Here is a 22,848-nt window from a genome sequence, read left to right as displayed (position 1 = left end):
CCAATTTCACAATTTTTAATCAAAAATATCTTAGCTCAGGAATTAATTGAAGTCCTACAAAAAATATCTTAGATTTGGACATCCTTATAGTTTGTAATCATCCACAAGAATAGGATTTTTATCAGTTCTGAATAATTAAAAAACATTGTTTTTGATAGAAGATGCAAATGCTTCTTTGGGTACTCGGAGTCCCAAAAGAGACGAAAGAGTTAAAAGGATTAATAATTAGTCAGAAAACAGTACAATTTCCCCGTAATTGTAGATGCCGCGAGTGTAGAATGAATGGCAAAATATTTTTCTTGATATTGCATTCCATGGTAGGAAATTTTTCGTTGGCTGTGTTCAATAAGAAGTCACATGATATCAAAATATGAGGAAAATCCATTGAAAAATGTCTTTGATTTGCATGCTTTTAGTTTTATTTGCTATTTTAATTATTCTTTGTAAAAATGTAGTGATTTTTTGAACAATATACAATTTTTATATGTATCTTAAATAATTAAAATAATTGAAAGTGGTGCAAAGTGAAGTGCAGGGGTGGAAAATGATACTTCAGCGTTGAAACGGGATCCAGAAGGCCCGAATTACTTCTGATTCATTCAGGAATATAGTCCATTGCTGGTTGAACCATTGCACCTTAATGGCACAGCAATTGTGAACTATGCCAAGTCCTAGTCCTAGAAGAAAAAAGGGTGTTTACATCCTTCCCAGAAAGTGTTTACTTCTACCCCAGGTATTTTGTGAAAAGAGAAAAATGCACAGTGACACAAATTTTATTTTTATGGAAAACTCAATTGTTTTCCAGCATTCGCATTACCCTCGATGTATTGCCTATACCTATACCCAAGGGTAAAACATGAGCTAAGAAAGATATTCCAAAAAGTAACTGTGTGCTTGGAAAATCACCTCAAATTCGCATCTATCGAAAATGTTTATAGTAAGGCCATGTAACTCCGACGATTGCAAAACTCGGATGCCGCGACCGATTTAACTCCGATACATCCACTTAAAATATAATTTATATTTTTATTTCTGTAATTAATTACTGAAGTATCATATTATAACTATTCTACTTTAAGAAAAACCAAAAATTATATTTTTATCGGTTTAATAAGTGGGTAAAAGAAATATTTTTTAAGCTCGGGTCAGCTGGGTTGTGTACTAAAAATTTAATTTCTGAGAAAATTTTGCTGTTGACAGCTCGTCGCTGGAAAAAGTTTAGTGTTTTTTCTATATAATAAAACATTATTTGCAATCAAAATTATTAATAAAAGTTAGTGTAGTTATTGATCTACAAGGTGAGTAAGAGTTTATTGATAAAATAAATAATTCATACAGAAATAAGTGATTTTTGTGAATGTTTACATTTCGATGCATGTCGGATGCGGTGAAAGTCAATGTTTTGGTTCAGAATTTGCATTGTTCAGGACTCTTTTTCTGTTTCAGATGCCAAAGGGAACAAAAGAAAAGACCTATAAGGACAAGCCCGACTCTAAGGAAGGTATTAGGAATGCCTTGCAGTGTGTACGAGATGGTTCTACCATAGCATATGCATCCAAAACATTTAATGTCCCAAGAACAACACTGCACAACAAATTGACCGGCAAATACCCAGAGGAGTGCCCCAATGGCAGGCCAACAATTCTTTCAAAAGAACAGGAAAAAGAACTTGTCAAATGGATCCTGGGATGTGCGGATGGCTGGCATCCCATCGGGATGGAACAAGTTCTGGACAGCGTTAAACTCATCTGTGAGGTCTACAAAATTCCAAACCATTTTACAGCTGGAAGACCCGGAGACGTTTGGTTCAGGAATCTTCTTAAGCGTCATCCAGAGCTCAGCATGCGCAAGCCAAAATCCTTCTCATTGGAAAGAGCTACTGTCACTGCTGAAGACCTCACGGAATGGTTTCAGAATTGTCTTGGATATTTCACAGAACACAACCTTCTGAGCATTTCACCAGACCGTGTTTTTAATTGCGACGAAAGTGCCTTCTTTTTGACACCGGAAGATGGAAATGTCCTGTCCAGGAGAGGTTCACGTGTAGTTCCATCTCTTAAAAATTCAGGACCGAAGCAATGTATCACAGTACTCCTCAGGGTGTCAGCTACTGGCGAACTTGCTCCTCCAATGGCTGTTCATAAAACTGACATTACTCCAAAAATTGCCATTCACAACGCAGAAGGATGGAAAATGGGAACGTCACCACAGAGTGGCTGGATGGATGGACCACTTTTCTATGCTGGTCTTTATTTCCCGAAAATTGTTTTCCAACATTCAGAGGAGTCCATTATCAATAACCAGCACGATCAGGCCACCGACAATAATCCTTCAAATGATCCAGTCATCCCTGGAAATCAACTCTCTGCAACTTCTGAGACTCAACCGATCTTCGACACACTAAAACAATGCTATTTCTGGCCAGGAGAAATTCCAAAACGTCATCAGAAGAAGAGGGTCAAAGCCAGCAATGTCAAACACCAGTATATTGTATCTTCCGAGGAAATTATCGTGGAACAGGAGGAAAAATTGAGGCAGGATTTACAAAAAAAGAAAGAAATTGCTGAACGGAAGTTGACCAGAGAGAGGAACAAAAATATAAGGGCAGAAGAAAAGGAGATAAAACTAAAGGAGAAACACATGGTAAAGGAAAAGGCTCAAATGCCAATTGAAGCTGAAAAGAAAAAACGTGGAAGGAAGTCAGCCAAGAAAACCGAGGAAAAATCAAAGAATTGAGTGCAATATTAAAATAAATAAAAATATATATAATTAAATAATAAATTAATGAAATGAATTGATGGAATAAAACTCTAAAAAAATGTTTTTGAAATAATATCTTCTCATTTTTATGCATTAAACTTTTCCTTAAAATGAGCATCCGAGTTTGATCGAATTCAACGGAGTTACATAAAAGCGTCGCAGTAACATTCTTGCGCATATATTAATATTATCGTAATTTTATTAATTTTCATCAATATTATTGCTAAAATTCTATTTCTATTATGATTCTAAATTAAACAAAGAATAATTCTATTGATTTGGAATGGCAAAAAAATATTTCATCAGTCCAAAAACAAGCATTAAAGTCGCACTCAATGAAAATTATCCGGATTACCTCTCTTTACTATACATGTGTCCCAGTTTCCCCTAAATACATTGTATGACGTGAACTGTGTATATTTGGTCCCGCCGGGTTTTTAAATTATTTTTGCCATGGTGGTTAGAAGATTTTTATGTACATTTTTTGTATTTCTTTCAAGGTGGTAGTTTAAGAAATTGTGAATGAATTACAGTACCTGATATAAAATTTGACCTCTCTTGGAGTTTCCATAGAAATCCTATCTTGGTTACCCATCTTGAAGGAATTAAATAAAACTAATTGCAGTTATTTAATTTCACGCCAGTGCCAAAACTTAAGAGCTTCCCTTATCGCTTCAGAGGTCGAGATATTCCTTTGTGCGGATTAATGTTAAAAAAAATTTGCGTGAGCTCAGAGAGAGAGCTTCAGTTGTAGTTCAAAACTTCTCGAGTGAAGATGTTTCTCAGAGTGTCTTGTTTACTGCTCATTGTTGTGTCTAGCGCCCACGGAAGTATCCTGGACAATCGTGTTGATGACTGGGATGAGGAGTGCAAATTGTCACCAGGTCTGCGCAAAGAAATCCGATCTTACAGGCCTGTAGTTGGGAAGATTATTCAGAAGATTGTGGGAGGTGATTTCAAGGGAGAAACATGGAGAAGTCTCAGTCAGTTTGTGGACAGATTTGGTGCACGAATGTCAGGATCACAGAGTCTGGAGGATTCCATTGACTATATGGTGGAAGAGCTGGGGAAAGCCGGACTGCATGCTTACACAGAAGAGGCTACTGTGACAAATTGGAAGAGAGGCCGTGAGACTGCGGTTTTGCTGAGTCCCCGGAGAGCTAATCTCCCTATTTTGGGATTGGGCAGTTCAGTGGGAACTCCTGGAATAACTGGTGAGGTTATAGCCGTAGAGACTTTTGATGAATTTGAGGCACTTCCGGAGGATTGTGTCAAGGGGAAGATTGTGGTATTTGCTCCAAAATGGGAATCTTATGGGAAGACTGTTGCATATCGCTCCCATGGAGCTACTGTGGCAGCCAAAAAAGGGGCTGTGGCTGCTCTGGTGAGGTCCATTACACCATTTTCATTGGGAACTCTGCACACGGGCTATCAGGATTATGAGGAAGGTGTCAAGAAAATTCCTGTGGCATCGGTTACAGTGGAAGATGCCACAAGGCTTCTGAGGATGTATCGGAGGAATGAAACTATCAGGATTTACCTGGAGATGCATGATGAGGACAAGGGTGTTGCCAAGTCCAGGAACACAATTGGAGAGTTGACGGGAAGACAGGAAAACAGCTCAGTTGTGGTGGTGTCTGGCCATTTGGACAGCTGGGATGTTGGAGTGGGAGCAATGGATGACGGAGGGGGCGCTTTTATTGCTTGGCATGCTGCGAAATTTCTCAAAAAACTGGGACTTCAGCCCCGTAGGACAATCAGGGCTATTTTGTGGGTTGGTGAGGAGCAGGGCTACTGGGGAGCAAGAGCCTACCAAGCCAATCATAGTCACCATGAGGAGGAAGAATTCAATTTCTTCATAGAGTCAGACATAGGGACTTTTACGCCTACTGGGATGGATTTTAGTGGAACAAAAGATGCTGAGTGCATCTTCCGGGAGATTCTACAGCTCCTGGAACCTCTCAATGCCACCCAATTTGCCTCCCCCATCGACGGAGGACCGGATATTTCTGTGTGGACCGACAGGGGATTCCCCGGAGCGTCACTTCTCAACAAGAATGACAATTACTTCTGGTACCATCACTCAAATGCAGATACGATGCTCGTAGAGGATCCAGATGCCCTGGACAAGTGCACAGCTGTCTTTGCAGCTGTGAGTTACGTGATTGCTGATCTGAGTATTGAAATGCCCAAAATTGTTACCTCTCTGTAAAATTTTATTTAATAATTTTCTTTATTTTTCCATTAATAAACTTTTTCCTGGGGAACTTTTGTTTGTCTTTGAGTTGATTCTTTTTGATTTTTCGCCAGACAATCTGCTTTAGCTGCTGCCTCTTCTCCTGGAACTGCTCCCCAATTGGTTCCAGGGCTTGGAAGAAGGCAGCTCCTTCCTGAAGCCGGGAATCTCCGGTGTTTATGAAGAAACTCTCCCTGAAAAGGCCTCGTTTGTTCTTCTTTCCAGAAGTTTTGCTACTTGACGCAGTTGCTGGAACTTTGGCAGCCTTTTTCTTCCCATCTTCCTCATCCGACGAGTCGTACTTGAAGCGTTTCCCAGAGGAGGCTTTTGAAGGAAGCGATGTCGTCACATAAGTTTCTTGATGGTTGCTTTCAGCCGGATCTGAATCTCTTCCCAGCATTTTGAGTAAACTGAAACCCTCATTTCCGCTCTTCAGGGATTCTCCAATGCCTGAAGTGTTGATTCTGTAGAATTTCTCTGAAGACACCTTCACAGGGGGTTCCTCTTTCCTCATAACTTCCTTCTTTCTTTCTCCTTCCTCGTCATTCTCTTTCCGGAGGTACTTCTCGTGTCCCTTCTTCGTGGGATCGTACCTCAGCATTGTCTGGAAAGTTTGCTTGGGTTTTGTCGAGGCAAGGGAATGCCCAACGACTCCTTCGAGAATTTCCAGTTGCTTCTTCTTTTCATCGTCAAATTCACCAGGAATCTTCTCTGTAACATCTTCAGCTTCGCCATCCTCCTTGAAATCCTCACTGAGAGCAAATCTCCTGTCTCCTTGGAATTTAGCCTGGAGATTGAGCAATTTCTGCCCAGATTGCCCCTGAAATTGCTGTTTGATGGAAAAATCCACCTCTTCGTCATCATCATCGTCATCCAGCAACTTCATGGGCTTTATCGTCTCCTCGGTGTCGCCAAACACGATTTTCTTCCCCTTCTCGGCATTCTGTGTATTCGACAGAGCAGCTTTTATCGCAAATTTCTGCTGATTGTAGGCTGTTTTCTTCCTATTCAAAGATTCCAAGCGTTTCTGCTCAGACTGCAGTGACCGTGAATCTCGCTCTGTTGGTTTCTCCTTCAAACTATCGTCATTAGGCACATATTCCGGATCCCCTAAAATCTTCAGCTTTCCATTGATCATTCTAGCTCCCTGGCCACGTTTCTTCACCAGAAATGTTTCTTCATCGTCCACTGCAGGCTTATCCTGCATTTCTGACTTAAAAGCATTCTTCCGGACGACAAACTCCTCAGATTCTTCCTGATCTTCAGCTTTTTTGGGGCGCTTACTCTCAACTTCTGCATTTGCTGCCTCTTCTCGTTCCCTCTTCAGCTTCTCCAGGAAACTCTCCTTGGCCACTGATACAGTGAGGTAGTGCCCATGGAAGGGCATTTCTCTGAACTCCTGGATACATTGCTGAACCAAGGATTCCTCAATGACCATTGTGACGAAAGCAAATTTATTGGAAGAATTGTTGGCATTCTGCTTGATTTTGATGTCAACAGATGATACCACACCATATGCACTGAATTCTTTTGAGAGGTCTCCTTCAGTGGTCTTTGGAGGCAGATTTCCCACAAAAAGTCTCGTCATTGGGACACTTATTTACACGAGAAATTCTTCAGAAGATAATTCCACAATGTTTTCCGTGCACGTGCGCGAGGGTAAACAAAAAACTTGAAACATCAATGAAACATTGCTATTCGCCGGATTATTTTGGTGACAACATGGATACGATGGATACCAATGCAAGAGAGAAGAGGAACAAATCCAAAAAAGTAAAAGAAATGTTTGTCCTTTAGAATATAATGAAATTAATATCAATTTTTATTGGGGAAAAAATTAAATTTTGTATGTTTCAAGTTTCAATGTTTCACGGGAATCATATGCAAAAGCCAGTGATAAGCCTAAATCAGCTTATAGAGATGTGATTCCTTCGTTGCAAATTCGGATTGTGGCAAACCCGAACGATATTTATACATAAATAATGCAAATTTCGTTTAATAATTCTTAAACTGTATGTAACATATTATCGTTATTAATGAGGAAAATTGGATGAGAAATGCATAAAAGTGTAAATTTTTAAAGTCTATTATCTCGGAAACTATGAGGGATAGAAGCCTCAAACTTTACATCCATTGAGGAGAGCCTTCTTCAGGCTTGATATGTGCAAAATTTCACTTGAAAATAAAAAAAAATGGTGAGAAATTCATAAAAATGCCTGAAAATCTTTAAAATCGATTATCTAGGAAACTATGAGAGAAAGAGGCCTCAATTTTATATCTGTTAAAACCTCTGTCAGCGACCCGTGAGAATCCGCGAAGTTATTCATTACCCACGGAATTACACGCCCCACGAAAATCCGCGAGAAAATACGCGACTCGTGAAAATCTGCGAAAAAATTCGCGCCCAGTGAAAATACGAGAAAAATTTCGTGCCCCGCGAAAAAATTCGCGCCCCGCGAAAAAGTACACGCCCCGCGAGAATTGTATATGTTTCCTTAAAAATCTTCGAATATAGACTCACTATGTAGGGAGAGAGAGAGAGAGAGAGTACAATATATGGGAAAAGCTTGTCCGGCGCCGCTTCTCCCGCTTTTTTTTCCGCCTGACGCAATTAGCAAATTTTCTTAAAATTGAAATCTTTAAAGTGAAATATCTCGAGAACTGCTCGACGAATGCTTTTAATTTTTTTTAAATTGGTCTTAATTTTCTGGGCTACAACACAAACATAAAATTTTCAAAATCGCATGCTTAGATCTCGAGATAAACTACAAAACGTGATTTTTAACCGGTTTAGAACCGGTTTTCAAAAAAAAAAAAAAAAAACTAATAGCACAGAAATCGTCGTACGCGCGAGTAGATATATTTAAAAAAAAAAAATGAAGATATCTCTTTCCAAACTAGAGATATTGCGTACGGATTGCGGCCGGCCGGACCCGAAATTGCCGGCTTATGATTTTCGGCATCAGGGATGTTCAAAACATATAGGGGAAGGTTTTGAAGGTTCGTATTAGAAAAGGAGTCCAAGATTTAAGATTTTTTACTGAATGCCACACACACCGAATCAATTATACCATTATATAAAAAAAATCCCTTGCTTATTGGGTTCATAATTCTGCCTCACAAAATTCCTGAAAGTCCTTGGATTTCCTTCTACAGGAAAATGAAAATGTAGCGGCATTTTTTACGAAGGTGCCCTGGTTAACTCAGCTTCGTACCACTTTTTCCCACCTCTGTAGGCCTCATTTTCCCCGAAAACATTACACCAGACACAAAAATTTGGGCATCACTACTTAGATGGAACTTTCATCTACTTGTTCTCACCATTTGTAGGAGATATCACGCATTAAAAAATCAATTTTAAGCTATTTTTCTAACACATGTTTTTTGACACTCGGAAAACTATTTTTTCCGATTTTTTCCCTGCATTCTGACAGTCCGTTAAGAGCTTGGTTAGGTATGATTCGCTCATTATCACACCTAAACCTGTAATCCACGGATTTTCTCTAACACCTCCAATTGGTCTTATAGATCATATTTCGGACATAACTGATTTAAAAAATGACCAGCCACCAATTTAAAGTGAAATGTGGGAAGTTCCAAATTAAAACAAGGAAAATTGAATGAGAAATACTCAAAATACATCGAAGTGGAATTAAAGAATCACATCTACCATAAGCAGTCTAGTTTCATCACTGCACGAATCAGAAAGTAGTAATCACACCTATTGCAATCTTTGTTTTTTCTCTAACGTCTCGAATCTGTCTTACAGAACATTTTTTGAACACCAGTGATTCTTAGAATTACCAGTGATTAATTTAGTTTCATCACTGCACGAATCAGAAAGTAGTAATCACACCTATTGCAATCTTTGTTTTTTCTCTAACGTCTCGAATCTGTCTTACAGAACATTTTTTGAACACCAGTGATTCTTAGAATTACCAGTGATTAATTTAAAGTAAAATGTGAAAAATTTCGCTTGAAAACAAATGAAAAATTGGATGAAAATTCTCAAAACGCACCGCATGGGCAATGAAAGAATCACACCTACCATAAGCAGATTCAGGCTCAATGTTTGATTTGACAGAAGTAAAATAAAACTGATGAAGTCTCATTTTGATGTGGAAGTGCGTGTTTTCCTTCGAGATTTTAGTCAAAATTGTTTAATATCCCAAAATTTTCTTGTGAATTTATTCAGTGGAATCTCTGATGAGTCAAATATACCGAGCGGCGTGCACAGTGTGACCCAAAGCAGTGAGGAATTCTCAAATTCGGTTGTCAGTAATATTGACATGTTTTTACGAAGCTGCAAAATTCAATTTTCTTGAGCTGCAATGATGGTAATTTTTATGAATTTTTTCTCCACCCATAAAACGACCGCCTTCAAGCAAAAGATTTTCAAGGTAAATATTAACCATAATAAACCCTCTATAACTTGGAATAGTTGCTTTTTCGAAAAAAACACTTGCAGTGTGCAAAAATGCATAAAATATTCCACATCAGAGTTACAGTAGACTCTCTCTCAATCGGGAATATGGGGCAAAATGTCATCCGGTTTAGCGATAGAATTGAGCGTCAAAGCCTTTGTAAATTCCACAAAAAGTGCTCAATTATAAAGAATCACGATAAAATAGGAAGAACTACAGCGAATTTGAACGAATTAGCTTCATAATTAAACGTGAAAATTGTCAACAAAATTTGTCGCCCGATTGAGAAAGAGCCGATTGAGTGAGAGTCTACTGTACGATTTTAGGACCATTTTTTATTTTTGCCTATTGGACCCAGGAAAAAAGGCCTAGGCCACCAAGTTTGTCAGGAAATGTGAGCTATTGGATTAGCTATTAGACTATATGGCCATGGATGATATTCATTTAGTAACTTAGAAAAAAATCAACTTTTACGAAACTGCAACATTACGAAGGTGTAAAACCTCCCTCTACCCTGTGAATTTCAGCTCAGGGGTCAATTCAGAGATTCGGCTGATTTGTTTGGCTGATTAAAAAACAAATGTGCGTAGCTATTCACAGATTAAGAGCTTTCTCCAAAAAAGCTCCTAATGGGTACTGATTATCGCTAATCAGTGTGGAGAGTTCGCTCTTTGGCGGGAAATAAAAATTATTCATTATAAGAACAGTATTAAAACTTTAATAAACATTTTTTCATTAGAATTTTAATTTTAATTTTATTTATGGAATTATTGAACCCACCACATATCACAGTGCAGTGATGCACACAAGCAGTGAGAGGGAGGAGAGGCACTTCAATCTTAAAAAATGAGGGACGTTTAACGGTTAGATGGGTTAGATGTCCCCTTTTTGTACGTCATTTTTTAAGATTGAAGAGCCTCTCAAGTTGTCAAATTGTTGAAGTGTTTTCTTATATGACTACACGGAGTACACGCGAAAATGAAAATTCTTTGTTAAAACTTATGATAAAAATGAGCCAAAATACAAATCAAAGTGAAGATTTTGTGCAGCAGAATATTCTGTGCAACGTTGTGGATGTGGAAATGTTTGAGGATGAGGATAATGCTATTGGTGAGTAAATAACCTAAAAAATTGTATCTGTATGTTCTAAGTAAATGTTACTCTTTTTATTTCCAGAAGACGCAGATGAACATCAAGGAGCAAGGGCAAAATCCCGACAGCGACGTACGACAACCACAAAATTTCACATATTGCTCTGCCAGGTTTTGAACCAAAATTCTTGAAATGAAAGCCATAGCTCTTGAAACAGAAGGCTGACTGACATTTAAGGTGTTACAATCGCCAATTTGGGTTTGAAATGACCCATTGGCAAAGAAATATAAAGAACTGAGTACTTTAAAATAAAAGGGAATCCCTTCATAAGAATATTCATTGTAATTTTCCAGAACATCAATAAGATCTTTCGCCAAATGTCGAGGAAATCTGTACCTCTTCCTGAACAAAGTTTCTGGAAGTTCAAAGGGATTGTTGGAGTCTTTCAAAGTTCTATATCTTCTGAGGCTCTTCCTCCTAAAAATAATACTTATTTATAAAATAGGGAATACAAATAACACAAATAACTTACCTCAAGTTCCTATTTTGCAACTTTTTTAAGAAAATAATAGCGAAGAAAATACCAAGAGTCACCGTCGACATTTTCACAACCTTATTTTAAATGCCAAATCATCTTAATCAGTTTTTCGGCCTCCGCGAGAGGTGGTCGAGAATAAATCAGCGACTAATCAGTAATTTGCTGATTCCACTGATGTGTCTGAATACGAAAACAGCTTAGGAGCTTTTTGGAGACTTTTTTAATCAGCCAAATCAGTAATCAGTAATCAGCTGGGATGTCTGAATTGGAAAGCAGGTTTATAAATGTGTAATCAGTAATCAGCTGAATCTCTGAATTGACCCCTCAATCTGAGCACTTTGAGAAAATCTCAGGATTACAATAGGTGTGATAGAAGGAATCACATGAAAAAAAGGTTCAAACAGCTGATTTGGCGAAAAGTGGCGAAATTTTGACGTTAGTGACGTGTCTCCCAACAGGAAAACACCGTGTGTAAACAAAACAGTGCAGTTTTTGTGGAGGATTTAAAGGGGCTCAAAAAGGGCCACTTGGGGCTAAAGTGAAATGAACAGTATAGGCTGGGCTATACTCTTCAAAACGGGCTGCTTCTGCACGCGCGAAAGTATTGTGATCAATGGTACTAAGTACAGTGTTTTGGAGCAAATAGCCCAAGGGTGAGTACTTCTTTCTGGGATTCCCTTCTCCCTGAAATCTCTAGCTTCCCCCTGGGTCTCTTGCAGAGGCTTTAGCATTATAGACCTCGTGGAGAATTCCACGACAAAGACCAAGTACGCCCTGAAGCGTATGACATGCCATGGAATTGAGGATCAGCAGATAGCCCTACGTGAAATTCAACTGAGCAGCTCAATCAATCACAGAAATATTATCAATATTGTTGATTACATGGTAGAAGGTGAATGAAGAGGGTCTCTTTAGGGAAACACAGCAAGTGTCTGAAGGTCTTTGTTTGCAGGAAATGCCGATATCGTGATAAATGCAACAAGTGAGGTGTACATGGTGCTGCCGTACTACAAAAACGGCTCCCTGCAGGATAACCTCAATCACCGGGCCCGTTCGCGGGATTTTATGAATGAGACACAGGCTCTGCACATTTTTCTGGGAGTGTGCGAGGGCCTGAAGGCTCTGCATGAAGCCAAACCCGATCCAATTGCCCATAGAGATTTGAAAACAGCCAATATCTGCCTCTCGGACACCATGGAGCCGGTTCTGGTGGATCTAGGCTCAGCCACTGAGGCCAGGGTACAGATCTGTGGGCAGCAGGATGCGCAGAAATTGCAAGATATTGCCGAGGAGCGCTGCTCAATTGTCTATCGAGCTCCGGAACTCTTCAATGTTCAGAGTTACTGCATGATTGACGAACGGACGGATATCTGGAGCTTGGGATGCGTTCTCTACAGTATCTGCTTCTTCAAGTGCCCCTTCGATGTGGTCTATGAGAAGGGAGATAGCGTAGCTCTGGCAGTATTGAGTGGGAACATCACATTTCCCGAGGATTCTCCCTATTCTCAGGACATGCATGATCTCATCACATTTATGCTGCGCCTGAACCCCATGGAACGTCCCTTCATCTACAGTGTGATCGAGCGAGCCAATGATATCATCGCAAAGTCAGAGAGTCGCCTCTGATCCCACAAAATAGTGCATTTGTAAAGATAAATCCTCACCAGAGTCGAAAGTATATTAAACAAAAATTTTGCTACAGATTTTTATTCCTTTTTTTTCAACCACTTTACAAAAGATCGCAGAGGTATCGGCTAACATTGAAACCCACCATCTCCCCAATCCGCATGATGACACTCACTTGCAGGCCACACACGAATCTGGCTGATCCCTCGAGGATATTGCGATCCGTTGAGGTTCGTGTGAAGAAACCCAATTCCACGAGGGTTGATATCTGTGCCAGGAGATCGCACGTCAGGCAGACCTTCTGGTCAATTATGGCATGAAAGATGGCCAGAAGACGATCCACAGAGAAGGTAGCTGGCCCCTGAAGGAGCATGGTCTTCTCGGAAACTTTGGCTTTGGCATTGACGGTTTTTAAGCGTTTCCTCTGCTTTCCGTGATCCTTCACGAACAGCCTCTTGTCCTCTTTGGCAGGATTGTGACTCGCCAAGTAGCCGGCAATCAGGAGATACTTGGCATAGAAAGGTAGTTCAACGATTTGGATAAAATCTTTCATTTCCCGCTTCTGCAAAAAAAAAATCAGTGATAAACCTTAATCAGCTTATGATTGCGCAGATTCTTATGTGTGCACATTGATCTTTGCGTGCCAAAAGAATGGAAAGCTAATTTCAGAGGATTTCCTGGAATTTGACTTAGGAAATTCTAATATTTTTTGTATGCAAATCGACAGAATTTTATTAAAAAAATTTAGAAATGCGCTGTAGAAGGGTTTTCACCCTAACACTATAATTCATGCGAGCAACACTATTCAATCAGATAGACATTGTACTAGGGGCCCCCCACTACAAGCAGAAGGAATGTTATAATCATTTCTTTCGCTTTTAGAATAAAAATATGCTGCAAAAGATTTTTCGTCATAATGTTATAATTCATTCGAGCAACACTATTATCTCTGGTGATAAACATTGTGGCCGACAATTTTCACTAGGAGTAGAAGAAGATATCTACTAATGATTAACCCTTTAAGGACGAGAGGGTCAAAAATCGGGGGTCAAAATAATCACCTTTTCTGACTTTTTAGCGCAATATGACCGTAAGAAAAATTTCATTTTTGGGTCAACGGTGACCCAATCGTCCTTAGAGGGTTAAAAGATATTTAATCCCCGGTTATCTCAATATGTGGAGTGGATTTCATTTTAACTGCTCGAACTTCAAGAGAGAGCAGTTTTCACAATCCACTTTTTTTTTCTTCAAATTCTCACCATCCTGGCTGCTAAACGGTAAGAGATATTGACTCCCGGTCTTCGGTTCCAAAAACATGTTTTTTTGACATTTCAAAAAATTGGCCCTAGCGATTTCAATGATTTTCGGATATGTTTTGTAGTAACTCAAGCTAAACATTTCGTCCTTAGACACTTTTCACCGGTTAATTCGCCATTTTGAATTATTCAAGGTCAAAGGTCAACCACCGTGGAGGGCCTAATTTTCTACGGATTTGGTTAAATTTGGACTTTTATGAAGGATCTTCTAATTCTGAACCCGACTGTATCGGTCACAATTGGCGGTGAATCGGTGAAGTAACGGTAATAACGCTAATTAAAAAAAAACTTTTTCACACCTTTTTAGTCTTTTGACTCATATAAAATTCAAACGGTAAGAGATATCAACTTCCAGTATTCGATGAACCCCTCCTCAAATGACGTTGCCTCGAAAGTAATCTCTTTAGTTTTTCTCCCTTCCCCTTCATGCGTCCCCTAATCCCCCTAAAATACATCAAAAATGAGGTTTTTCTAATATTGCAAAAAATTGGCCCTAGCGATTTCAAGGATTTTCGGATATGTTATGTAGATGGTCCAGCTGAACATTTTGTCCTTCGACACCTTTCACCGGTTAATTCGCCATATTGAATTATTCATCATTCATTATTCTCGCCCGTTTTGTTCAATTCTTTAATTTAAAGGTTAATAATTTTTTGAAACCCTCCTCTTAAAGAATTTTCAACTTCAAGCTTTTTTTGGGGTGATTTATAGACAAATTTAATATTTCGACAATAATTTTATATGCACCAGAAAAATTTGCGAAAAGGAATATAAGGCAGGGCTCTTTCTCGGGAGTTCCAGCAGCTCGCAAAGCCTCGGACGCTTTGCCACCCCTTTAGGATTCTTTCGACTGGTAGGCCGCGGTACATTTGAATTTGAATTTATTTGAATTTATTTATTTGTTTTAAATCAAACATAATTAGGGTCCGTCCCTCTTACAATGTCTGATTAGATAGGAAGAAAAGTGCAGGAAAAAGAAAGAAAATAAAAATAGATTAAGACAGAATATTTAAATAGAAAAGAGAAAGAGAAGAAAAACAAAGAAAACACTCTACCCCGACTGAAAGGCACTAGAAATGCCGGCCTGCGACGTCCTAGCGCGCGGTGGAAGGGAGTTGTAAATAACAACACCCCTGACAAAAAGAGTACGCGAAAGCTGGCTCGAGTGAGCTCTCGGAACCATTTCGCAGCAACCACCACATCGCAGAAATTGTGGTTGCTGGATCATCTTCCAGGTCAGAGGCGGGCAAGAACCGTTTAATAAGTTTGTTCTGTTAGCGTTTTGACCATTGACGTACATGTTTCATTTAACGTTTATGCGGTTTCAACAGTTTTTGCACGCCTTTGTTCCAGGTCTTTGTGTCTCTGTGTACTTGGTTCAGGGAGTTGGATTTTCGGAACTGGTTGGTAGCACAACGTTCCATAGAGGAACTAGGCCTTCCCACAAGGGGAGTTCGGGACATCTATTATTATTTTTTTTATACAGGGATGGGGTTGTCAGTCCCATGCCCGTGGAATCAAGTACAGTGAAACTCACTGAAATCTAAAAGAAGTATAGAGAAAAAATTGAATTGTTCGAAGCTTGAGCCGTTCGAAGGTAGCGTGCTTTCCCCTACACGAAAAAACTATCTTATTCCAAACCGAAGATACTGCGTATTCTAATATTCGATGGTATTTTCGGGGTCAGGGGTGTTCAAAACATTAATCTTGTAAAATTTAGACCGATCTGAGGTGACTGACCACACCGAAGCATTGCAATAACTGTGATTATGAAGGAAGAGTCACATCTGAAACGCGAAGTCCCAGCCTAGATCAATAATTTTAATTTCCCTCAATAAATAATATTTATAAATCAAATTAACTTTGCTAAAATTTGTTGCTTTTTCTGCTTTCTCTGCCAATTTGTGAAAATTCCAGTAATTTCCGGAACATTGAACAAGAAATGGGAAAGGTATGAAGTTACTTCACTTACCTGTAAACTTAGCTGAGTACTTTCAATGGAAGAAGCATTGAGTCTCGTGTAGAGTGTCTCCAGGGCATCCTTGAGTGTCCCGGAGATATTTCTCCAGAGCATATTGGCGTTGGTGCTTGTGGAAGGATCACTGAAGATCGGTTCGCAATACTTCTCAAAACATTCCTCAGCCACCATTCGCAGCTGAATGAGATTCCGACAGACACGGTAGAACATGTGTAAGAAAGTATTGAGGTAGTTCCTGTAGAAATTCAGGTCGAAAGATGAGATAATCTCTAATCTCTTGAGATACTCTTCCTTGGAGTTCTGAGAGTTGCAGCGAATTTTTTCCTTGAGAGAATTCTGCATTTTTGTAAATTCCTTCAGTAAAATCATCTCAATTTGCTCCTTTGTGTACTGTGGCACTTTAATTCGGATGATACTGGGTAATCCGGTTTTCGGGAAGAACTTCTCAAAGGGTATCTGACCAATTAGAATGCAGCAGACATTGATGCCACTCAGTTCTCTGAGGCGCAGAAATGCTGGGAGAATATTAGCATCCATATCACGGAGTTTCTCGGCATTCTTGAGGGCAATTACTACAGGTTCTTCCTTGAATCCTCGTCTCAGTTCCAGAAGGAAACTTCTGAGGTTGTCGCACTTCACGAGAGGTGCAAATCCGTTGGTGTAATTGAGCTCATGGCAATTTAGACTATCGATAATGTCCTCAAAGAGGAGCTTGGATGTATAGCACTCCAGGCAGTCCACGACAGCATAGTGGATGCCACTGAGGTAGCGCAAAATTGTCGTGAGGATTACTGTTTTTCCTGAACACGGTGGACCGCTGATATAAATAGCCTCCGGGAGAATTTCACTACTATAACCCAAAAACTGGTAGAGACTCCCCACCAGATCCTCTCGGCAAGGATACAGAAGGGTAATTCTTTGCAAAAGTCGCTTCAATTGCATCGAAAAATATCCAAAATCACAATTCCAGAGAATATTTCCCGCGCTTTTTTGTTTACTGAAGTGTGAGAGTGACATTTAGCGACCACACTGAAGTAAATACCAGAACGAGTTATAATTTTTCTAGCAGTACACTGTAAAAAATGGTATTTTATGGTGAAAAATACATTTCAATTTCCTAGCTCATCAAATATTTCCAGTTCAGTAGGGTGGAGTCTACACTTATGGATATGTTACACACTTATGGACAGCTCGTAAATTTTTACATGAAATAAATGTTAGAAAATTAACATTTTTTGATGGCTTATCTTTAAATACAACTTGAAAACTAATTTCCTTTAATATTTAACCACAATTCTAATTGTTTTAAGAAAAATATTTTTCTGATGCGATAATTGATTGAAAATTCGTGAAATTTTTGCTAACGTACTTGCAAATTTTAATGCCAAAATTTCATATATTTTATTGAAAATATTTAATGTTATGCTTTTGATAATCTTTCATTAGTTAATGATTTTCCTTTTATTATTTGATCTTGTAGATATTTTGTTCTAGGAATAGTAAATTAAGAGATGTCCAAGCGTTAATTTATTTAGGGAGATTACACAGCAGCTAGTCGTTAACACTGTGTTGGTCGGGATTGAACGCGATATTTTACAAGTGGCGCCCTCACGAAATTTTATTGGAGCATGTCAATCGTGAGAAGTTTTTTGCATGGAGTTGAAAAAGATTTCTGGCAAACAATATCAAGGAAAGTTTAATGTAAATGTTTAATATCAAGTGGAAAAGTGTTGTGTATAATCATATTTAAAGATTTTCTGAAAATTGTAGATTTTAAACTAAATGTTTTTATATTTTTCAACATAACCTAACTTTTGTTTTCAAGAAAAATGACACCTTCTAAAAGCGCAAAGAAAACAACAAAAAACAGCAGCTATATTCCTGCTAAAGGGTAACAAAGGCCTTAAAGATCATTGAAAATGGAATGAAATTGACGAATGATTCTCAGGTATATCACACTCCTGTACAACACTACACAATAAAGTCTCCGGAAAGTCTTCGAATGCGAAATAAAGATGGTACTAGCTACAGTAGAGAAAATCATTTCAGTGACGCAATTCCAAACAGGGTTTTAAGAACGCAAGACCATCAAATCAGTCGTTCTTCTACAGATTTTTAAGAAGGCTTCCGGAAGTTGCTCAAAGACAAAGTGAGACAAAGAAATTGAGGAAGATGAAATAGACAGAAAACGAATAAGTAAATGAGGAAAAGAAGATCAAGAAACAAGAAAACTTAAAAAAAAACAAGAAAAACAGAAAAGGTGCAAAAGAAAATTAACTGTCTGTAGACTCCATTTCAATTCGAATTAAAACACTCAGAACAGCTTTTTACGTTTTTCTTTATTTCGTCCGCTCTCTTTGGCGTCCAACTCAAGTCTGTCTGTCCTTCGTTGTTCGTCCGTCTTCGTCTGTTATAAGCCATCTCGCGGCAATTATCCTAAGTATCGTCCGTCCCGTCTGACCACAACTCGGCCGACCTAAGTAGGGATCGACCCGATCCCAACGTCATTTTGTTTCGTCATGTCACCTATCGTCTACTTAACATCTAACATTTTTTCTCTTTTTTTCTTTTCTTCAAAAAGTCCAGTGAACATCTAATCTAATATAAAAATACTATAACTATCAAAATTCACACTTCATTCTCATCAGTGGCGTGATCCGCCCAACTCCTGCCCTGTATACAGTCTGGGGATCTCCATAGTCTCAAATTTTTTGATTCAATAACTCCGTTATAAGGAATTTGTGTAACTTGACAGTTTTCAACATCTCTTACTACATATCGGTCATGAGGCAAAACTTTGTCCACCACGTAGGGACCCTTGAATTTAGGAATAAGTTTCTTGTTTGTACCTGCCGTAGTATCAACATTTCGTAGCAAAACAAAATCGCCCTCTTTATAAACCAACGGATTCTTGTGGATCTTCTCGAACTGCCTCAGATTTTGCTTCTGTACTTGTTCTATTTTCTTCGACGCGGATTCTCTCAGAGCACTCAAATCTCGTAGCTCATTATTTAACTCTTTAGCATCCAAATGCTCAGTCAAATGATCTACCTCTTCTCCCCTCTGTTCCACACCAAAAAGAACCTTGCTTGGGGTGGTTCCAATTGAACGATGAAAAGAGTTGTTAATAGAAAATTCGACTTTACTCAACTGGCGCACCCAGTCTGCATGTTGAAGAGGTTCGCTAAGTTTCCCTAACATCGGAGTAATAACCCGATTAACACGCTCTACCTGCCCGTTTGCTTGTGGGGACGCTGTTGCCACTTCTACATGGGCAATATTCCGTTCGGCAAGGAAAGACTTAAATTCATTCGAGCGGAAACAACTCCCTTGGTCTGATATGATTCGCACTGGTCGACTATAATAGTCAAAGAATTTTTTCAACGCGCAGCACACTTCCTTCGTGCTTGTTGACGAGACAGTATAAATTCGCGTAAATTTCGTAAATCCGTCAACCACTACCAAAATATGCTTCCTTTTTGATACTAGCGAAGGCAACGGCCCGAGATGATCGATATGCAGAGTATGAAAAGGCACTGGGTGTTTTGGAATATTATACAAGGACTGCATATTGCTTCGCGCGGGAGTAGAGTAAAAGAGGCACTTCACACAATTTTTCACATAACTGTCAATTTTCTCTTTCATCCCCGGAAACCAATAGTGAGTGCGCAATTTCTCATAGGTCTTTTGCGAGCCAAAATGTCCGATTTTCTCATGAATTTGTCGAATCAGATTCACTTCCATTTCTCCCGGTACGTAAAAGAATAACTTCCCTCTTTGATCGCGTCTATAAACCAAACCGTCTTTCAAAGCAAACATTTTATTATCTTCCTTCTCCAACTTGACCCTCAAATCTCTAATCATCTTATCCCTACTCTGAGTCGCACTCAGTTGAAAATCTATATCATCACAGTCAACGGCCGCTATTGGATAACATCTACTCAAAGCATCAACATGATGCATCCTTGTCCCACTTCGGTGGACTATTTTATAATCAAAGTTTTCCAATTCAAGCGCCCATCGTTGAATACGTGGGCTATCTGATCGGTGATTCAATGTCATCGCAAGTGAGCTACAATCTGTAACAATCACAAAAGGTATCCCTTTTAAATAAACTCGAAAACGACTCAAGGCATAAATTATTGCCAAAGTTTCCAACTCATACGAATGGTACTTTGATTCTGCTTTAGACGTACTTTTTGAGAAGTACGCTACTGGATGTAATTTCTGATCATTTTGTCGCTGAAGCAACACAGCTCCAAATCCCAACGAACTCGCATCAGTATGTAGTTCTGTCTCTCTCTTTGGATCGTAAATGGCCAAAACTGGCGAAGAAATCAAACGCCTCTTTAACCCCTCATAAGCCTCTACACAAGAATCATCAAAATCAAATCGCGCATCTTTTTTAAGTAGAGACAGCAAGGGACGAGCAATACTTGAAAATCCTGGAACAAATCTCCGGAAATAAGCACAAAGTCCCACGAAAGAATGGACTTCCTTCACATTCTGTGGCGTTGGATAGTTTTGGATAGCTCTCAGATGGTCCTCGCTAGGACGAATTCCCTCTGAAGATGCCTGGTATCCCAAATATTCGATCGAGGAATACCCCAATTTGCACTTTCCCATTTGAATAATCAACCCATTCTCTGCCAAACAGGAGAGTACTTGCTCTAGCGTTTTCAAATGCTCATCGAAATTAGCGCTCGCTAATAGAATGTCATCCATATACACCACTATTTGCCCTCCTTCAATGAACTTCCGCAAAACTCTTGTAATAAATCTCTGAAATACACTGGGGGCATTCTTGAGCCCAAATGGCATTCGCAAGTACTCATATTGGCCCTCTGGTGTTACGAATGCAGTATACTGTATGGAATCTTCAGCCATCTTCACGTGATGGAAACCGCTCTTCAAATCAATCAGACTGAAAACACTCTTGCCTCTCAAATGCTCTAGGCAATCTTCAATTAGCGGAAGTGGATAGTTATCCCTAACCGTGAGGTTATTCAGCGAACGATAATCGACACACATTCGTGTATCTCCACTCTTCTTGTCTACAAGAACGATTGGTGAAGCATAAGGAGAATCACTTGGCCTAACTATTCCTTGCTCACACAGATCGTTGACAATTTCGCGAACTTTTTCCCTATCAGAATAGGCCAGTCTACGTGGGCGAAAATAAAAAGGGACATCACTTGTCAATCGAATTTTCATTTCAAAATTATCAGATTTTCTCTCTTCACAAAATTTGTCATGATAATGCTCTTGGACAAGTACTCTCAATTTATCTTGGCATTCTTCAGACAAATCTGGACAAATGCTCACATCAACCAAAGCTCCAATAAAATCGTCTTGCTTTGTGAAACTATTTGCTTCAGAATATTCAATAATAAATGCCAGCAAGGTTTCATCATCCCCAAATACATCTTCTACGTCACTAATTTCTTCAGTTTCACTCCCTTCATTATGCTCAAATTCCTGAACCTCTTCAAGAGAAACTACTTCCTTTATTTCACTCAGTTTATTCTCTCTCTCGCTCTCGAATAACTGATCTTTCTCTTGCCTCCCACTGAAATTGTTTTCCCTCTTCCCCTCATTTAAAATATTTTGATCCTCAACTTTACTCAGATCTGAAATTTTAACTTCACTCTTCAATTCACCAAGCAAATTCTTTGCAGTTTCAAAGCCAACTCCATCTGCCGGTTTATAATTGGACAAAGTACACATTGTCAAATTCTTTTCTTTTGAGAAATTTTCAGGCTTCTTGGGTACAAACTCCCTATTCATAAATGTCAATTGAATCCCCAGTAGCTTCAAAGCATCTCTGCCCAACAAAATCTCAAATGGGGACACTTTGTCAGGGACAATAATTAATTCAATGGATTTGCAAACTTTTAGCAGTTGCACTGAGCAAATAATTTTTCCAAAGCTTTCAATTTTAACCCCACTTAGTCCCCGATAAGGTAAAATTGTGCACTCACGTTGAGGCAGAAGCATCTCTGGCACTTTTGACCTTTGAATTAAACTAATTGGACTGCCCGTATCCAACAGAGAAGAGAGACTGATAGTGATCCCCAAACCAGAACCAGGATTGAACGTCACACTTACCGGCTGATGAGAAAGAAGTGGCTTAGTCTCGTCACCCTCTTGAAAATTCCCATTTTCCCCATCGTCAACTGCTGCTGTAGTCTTCGGCTTCCTGTACAGTGGGCAATCCGGATCACGTTCACGTCTAGGCTTTGGACATCTCCAGGAAATGTGGTCAGGCTCAGAGCAATTATAACAACGGGGTTTATTTCCACTCTTAGCAGCAACATCGGAAACCAAAGAGGCTTTGGATGTGTCCCCACTCGAAGAAGGATCCTTCAAAATGTTTCTCTCGTAGCGACGCATTGCCAACTTCAATTCGTCCAAAGTCCTGCAGCCTGCAATCATCGAGATATTTGATGATTGATCCTGAAGTCCCTCGATGATAGCGCAAATGATATCCTCTTCCGGAATAGGGTATCCGGAAACCATGGCTTGAATGGCCAAAACGTACTCTTGACAGGTTTCATCTTGCTTCTTTATCCTCTGCTTGAGTTTTTTCAACACCTCTCTCACAGTCTCATGCTGTCCAAATTCTTTGATGAGGGCTGTTTTCAAATCTCTCCACTCTCTGAAGCGTTGAGTACGAGTGAGGATTTTTGCTGGGCCAGAATCAATAAGACGCCGGGCAAAAACCAAACGGGATTTTGGTGGCACTTCGAAGTCGTCACACACTAATTCAAAATCCTCAATCCACTGCTGGATCTTGTATCCATCATCTCCAGAAAAATGCTCCACTGCATTCTCAATGTCTTTGAATGAGCATTTTAGCTGATTTTCACTCTTTGAGA

The 22,848-nt window shown here is 39.3% G+C and overlaps 4 protein-coding genes across 4 annotated transcripts; 2 read left to right on the top strand and 2 right to left on the bottom strand.

The window, feature by feature from the left end:
- The first annotated feature begins 3,535 nt into the window (after nucleotides 1-3,535).
- LOC129799998 (carboxypeptidase Q-like) lies at nucleotides 3,536-5,027 on the top strand. The gene has a single exon (XM_055844345.1). The coding sequence runs from the start codon at nucleotides 3,536-3,538 to the stop codon at nucleotides 4,970-4,972; it is 1,437 nt and encodes a 478-aa protein (XP_055700320.1). The 3' UTR covers nucleotides 4,973-5,027.
- Nucleotides 4,956-6,584, bottom strand: LOC129799996 (probable RNA-binding protein CG14230). Its single transcript, XM_055844343.1, has one exon. It carries the CDS (start codon nucleotides 6,582-6,584, stop codon nucleotides 4,977-4,979), a length of 1,608 nt encoding a protein of 535 aa, XP_055700318.1. The 3' UTR covers nucleotides 4,956-4,976.
- Nucleotides 6,585-11,485: 4,901 nt separating this feature from the next.
- Nucleotides 11,486-12,753, top strand: LOC129800009 (serine/threonine-protein kinase 16). Its single transcript, XM_055844356.1, has 3 exons — nucleotides 11,486-11,703; nucleotides 11,770-11,942; nucleotides 12,003-12,753. The coding sequence occupies exons 1-3, from the start codon at nucleotides 11,594-11,596 to the stop codon at nucleotides 12,674-12,676; spliced, it is 957 nt and encodes a 318-aa protein (XP_055700331.1). The 5' UTR covers nucleotides 11,486-11,593; the 3' UTR covers nucleotides 12,677-12,753.
- Nucleotides 12,742-17,001, bottom strand: LOC129799999 (origin recognition complex subunit 5). The gene is made up of 2 exons (XM_055844346.1): nucleotides 15,965-17,001; nucleotides 12,742-13,238 (listed from the first exon to the last, which is right to left on the bottom strand). The coding sequence occupies exons 1-2, from the start codon at nucleotides 16,985-16,987 to the stop codon at nucleotides 12,780-12,782; spliced, it is 1,482 nt and encodes a 493-aa protein (XP_055700321.1). The 5' UTR covers nucleotides 16,988-17,001; the 3' UTR covers nucleotides 12,742-12,779.
- Nucleotides 17,002-22,848: the final 5,847 nt, after the last annotated feature.

Source organism: Phlebotomus papatasi, chromosome 1 (genome assembly GCF_024763615.1).
Source record: "Phlebotomus papatasi isolate M1 chromosome 1, Ppap_2.1, whole genome shotgun sequence".
In the NCBI taxonomy this organism is placed as follows: domain Eukaryota; kingdom Metazoa; phylum Arthropoda; class Insecta; order Diptera; family Psychodidae; genus Phlebotomus; species Phlebotomus papatasi.
This window is presented reverse-complemented; position numbering and strand designations above follow the sequence as displayed.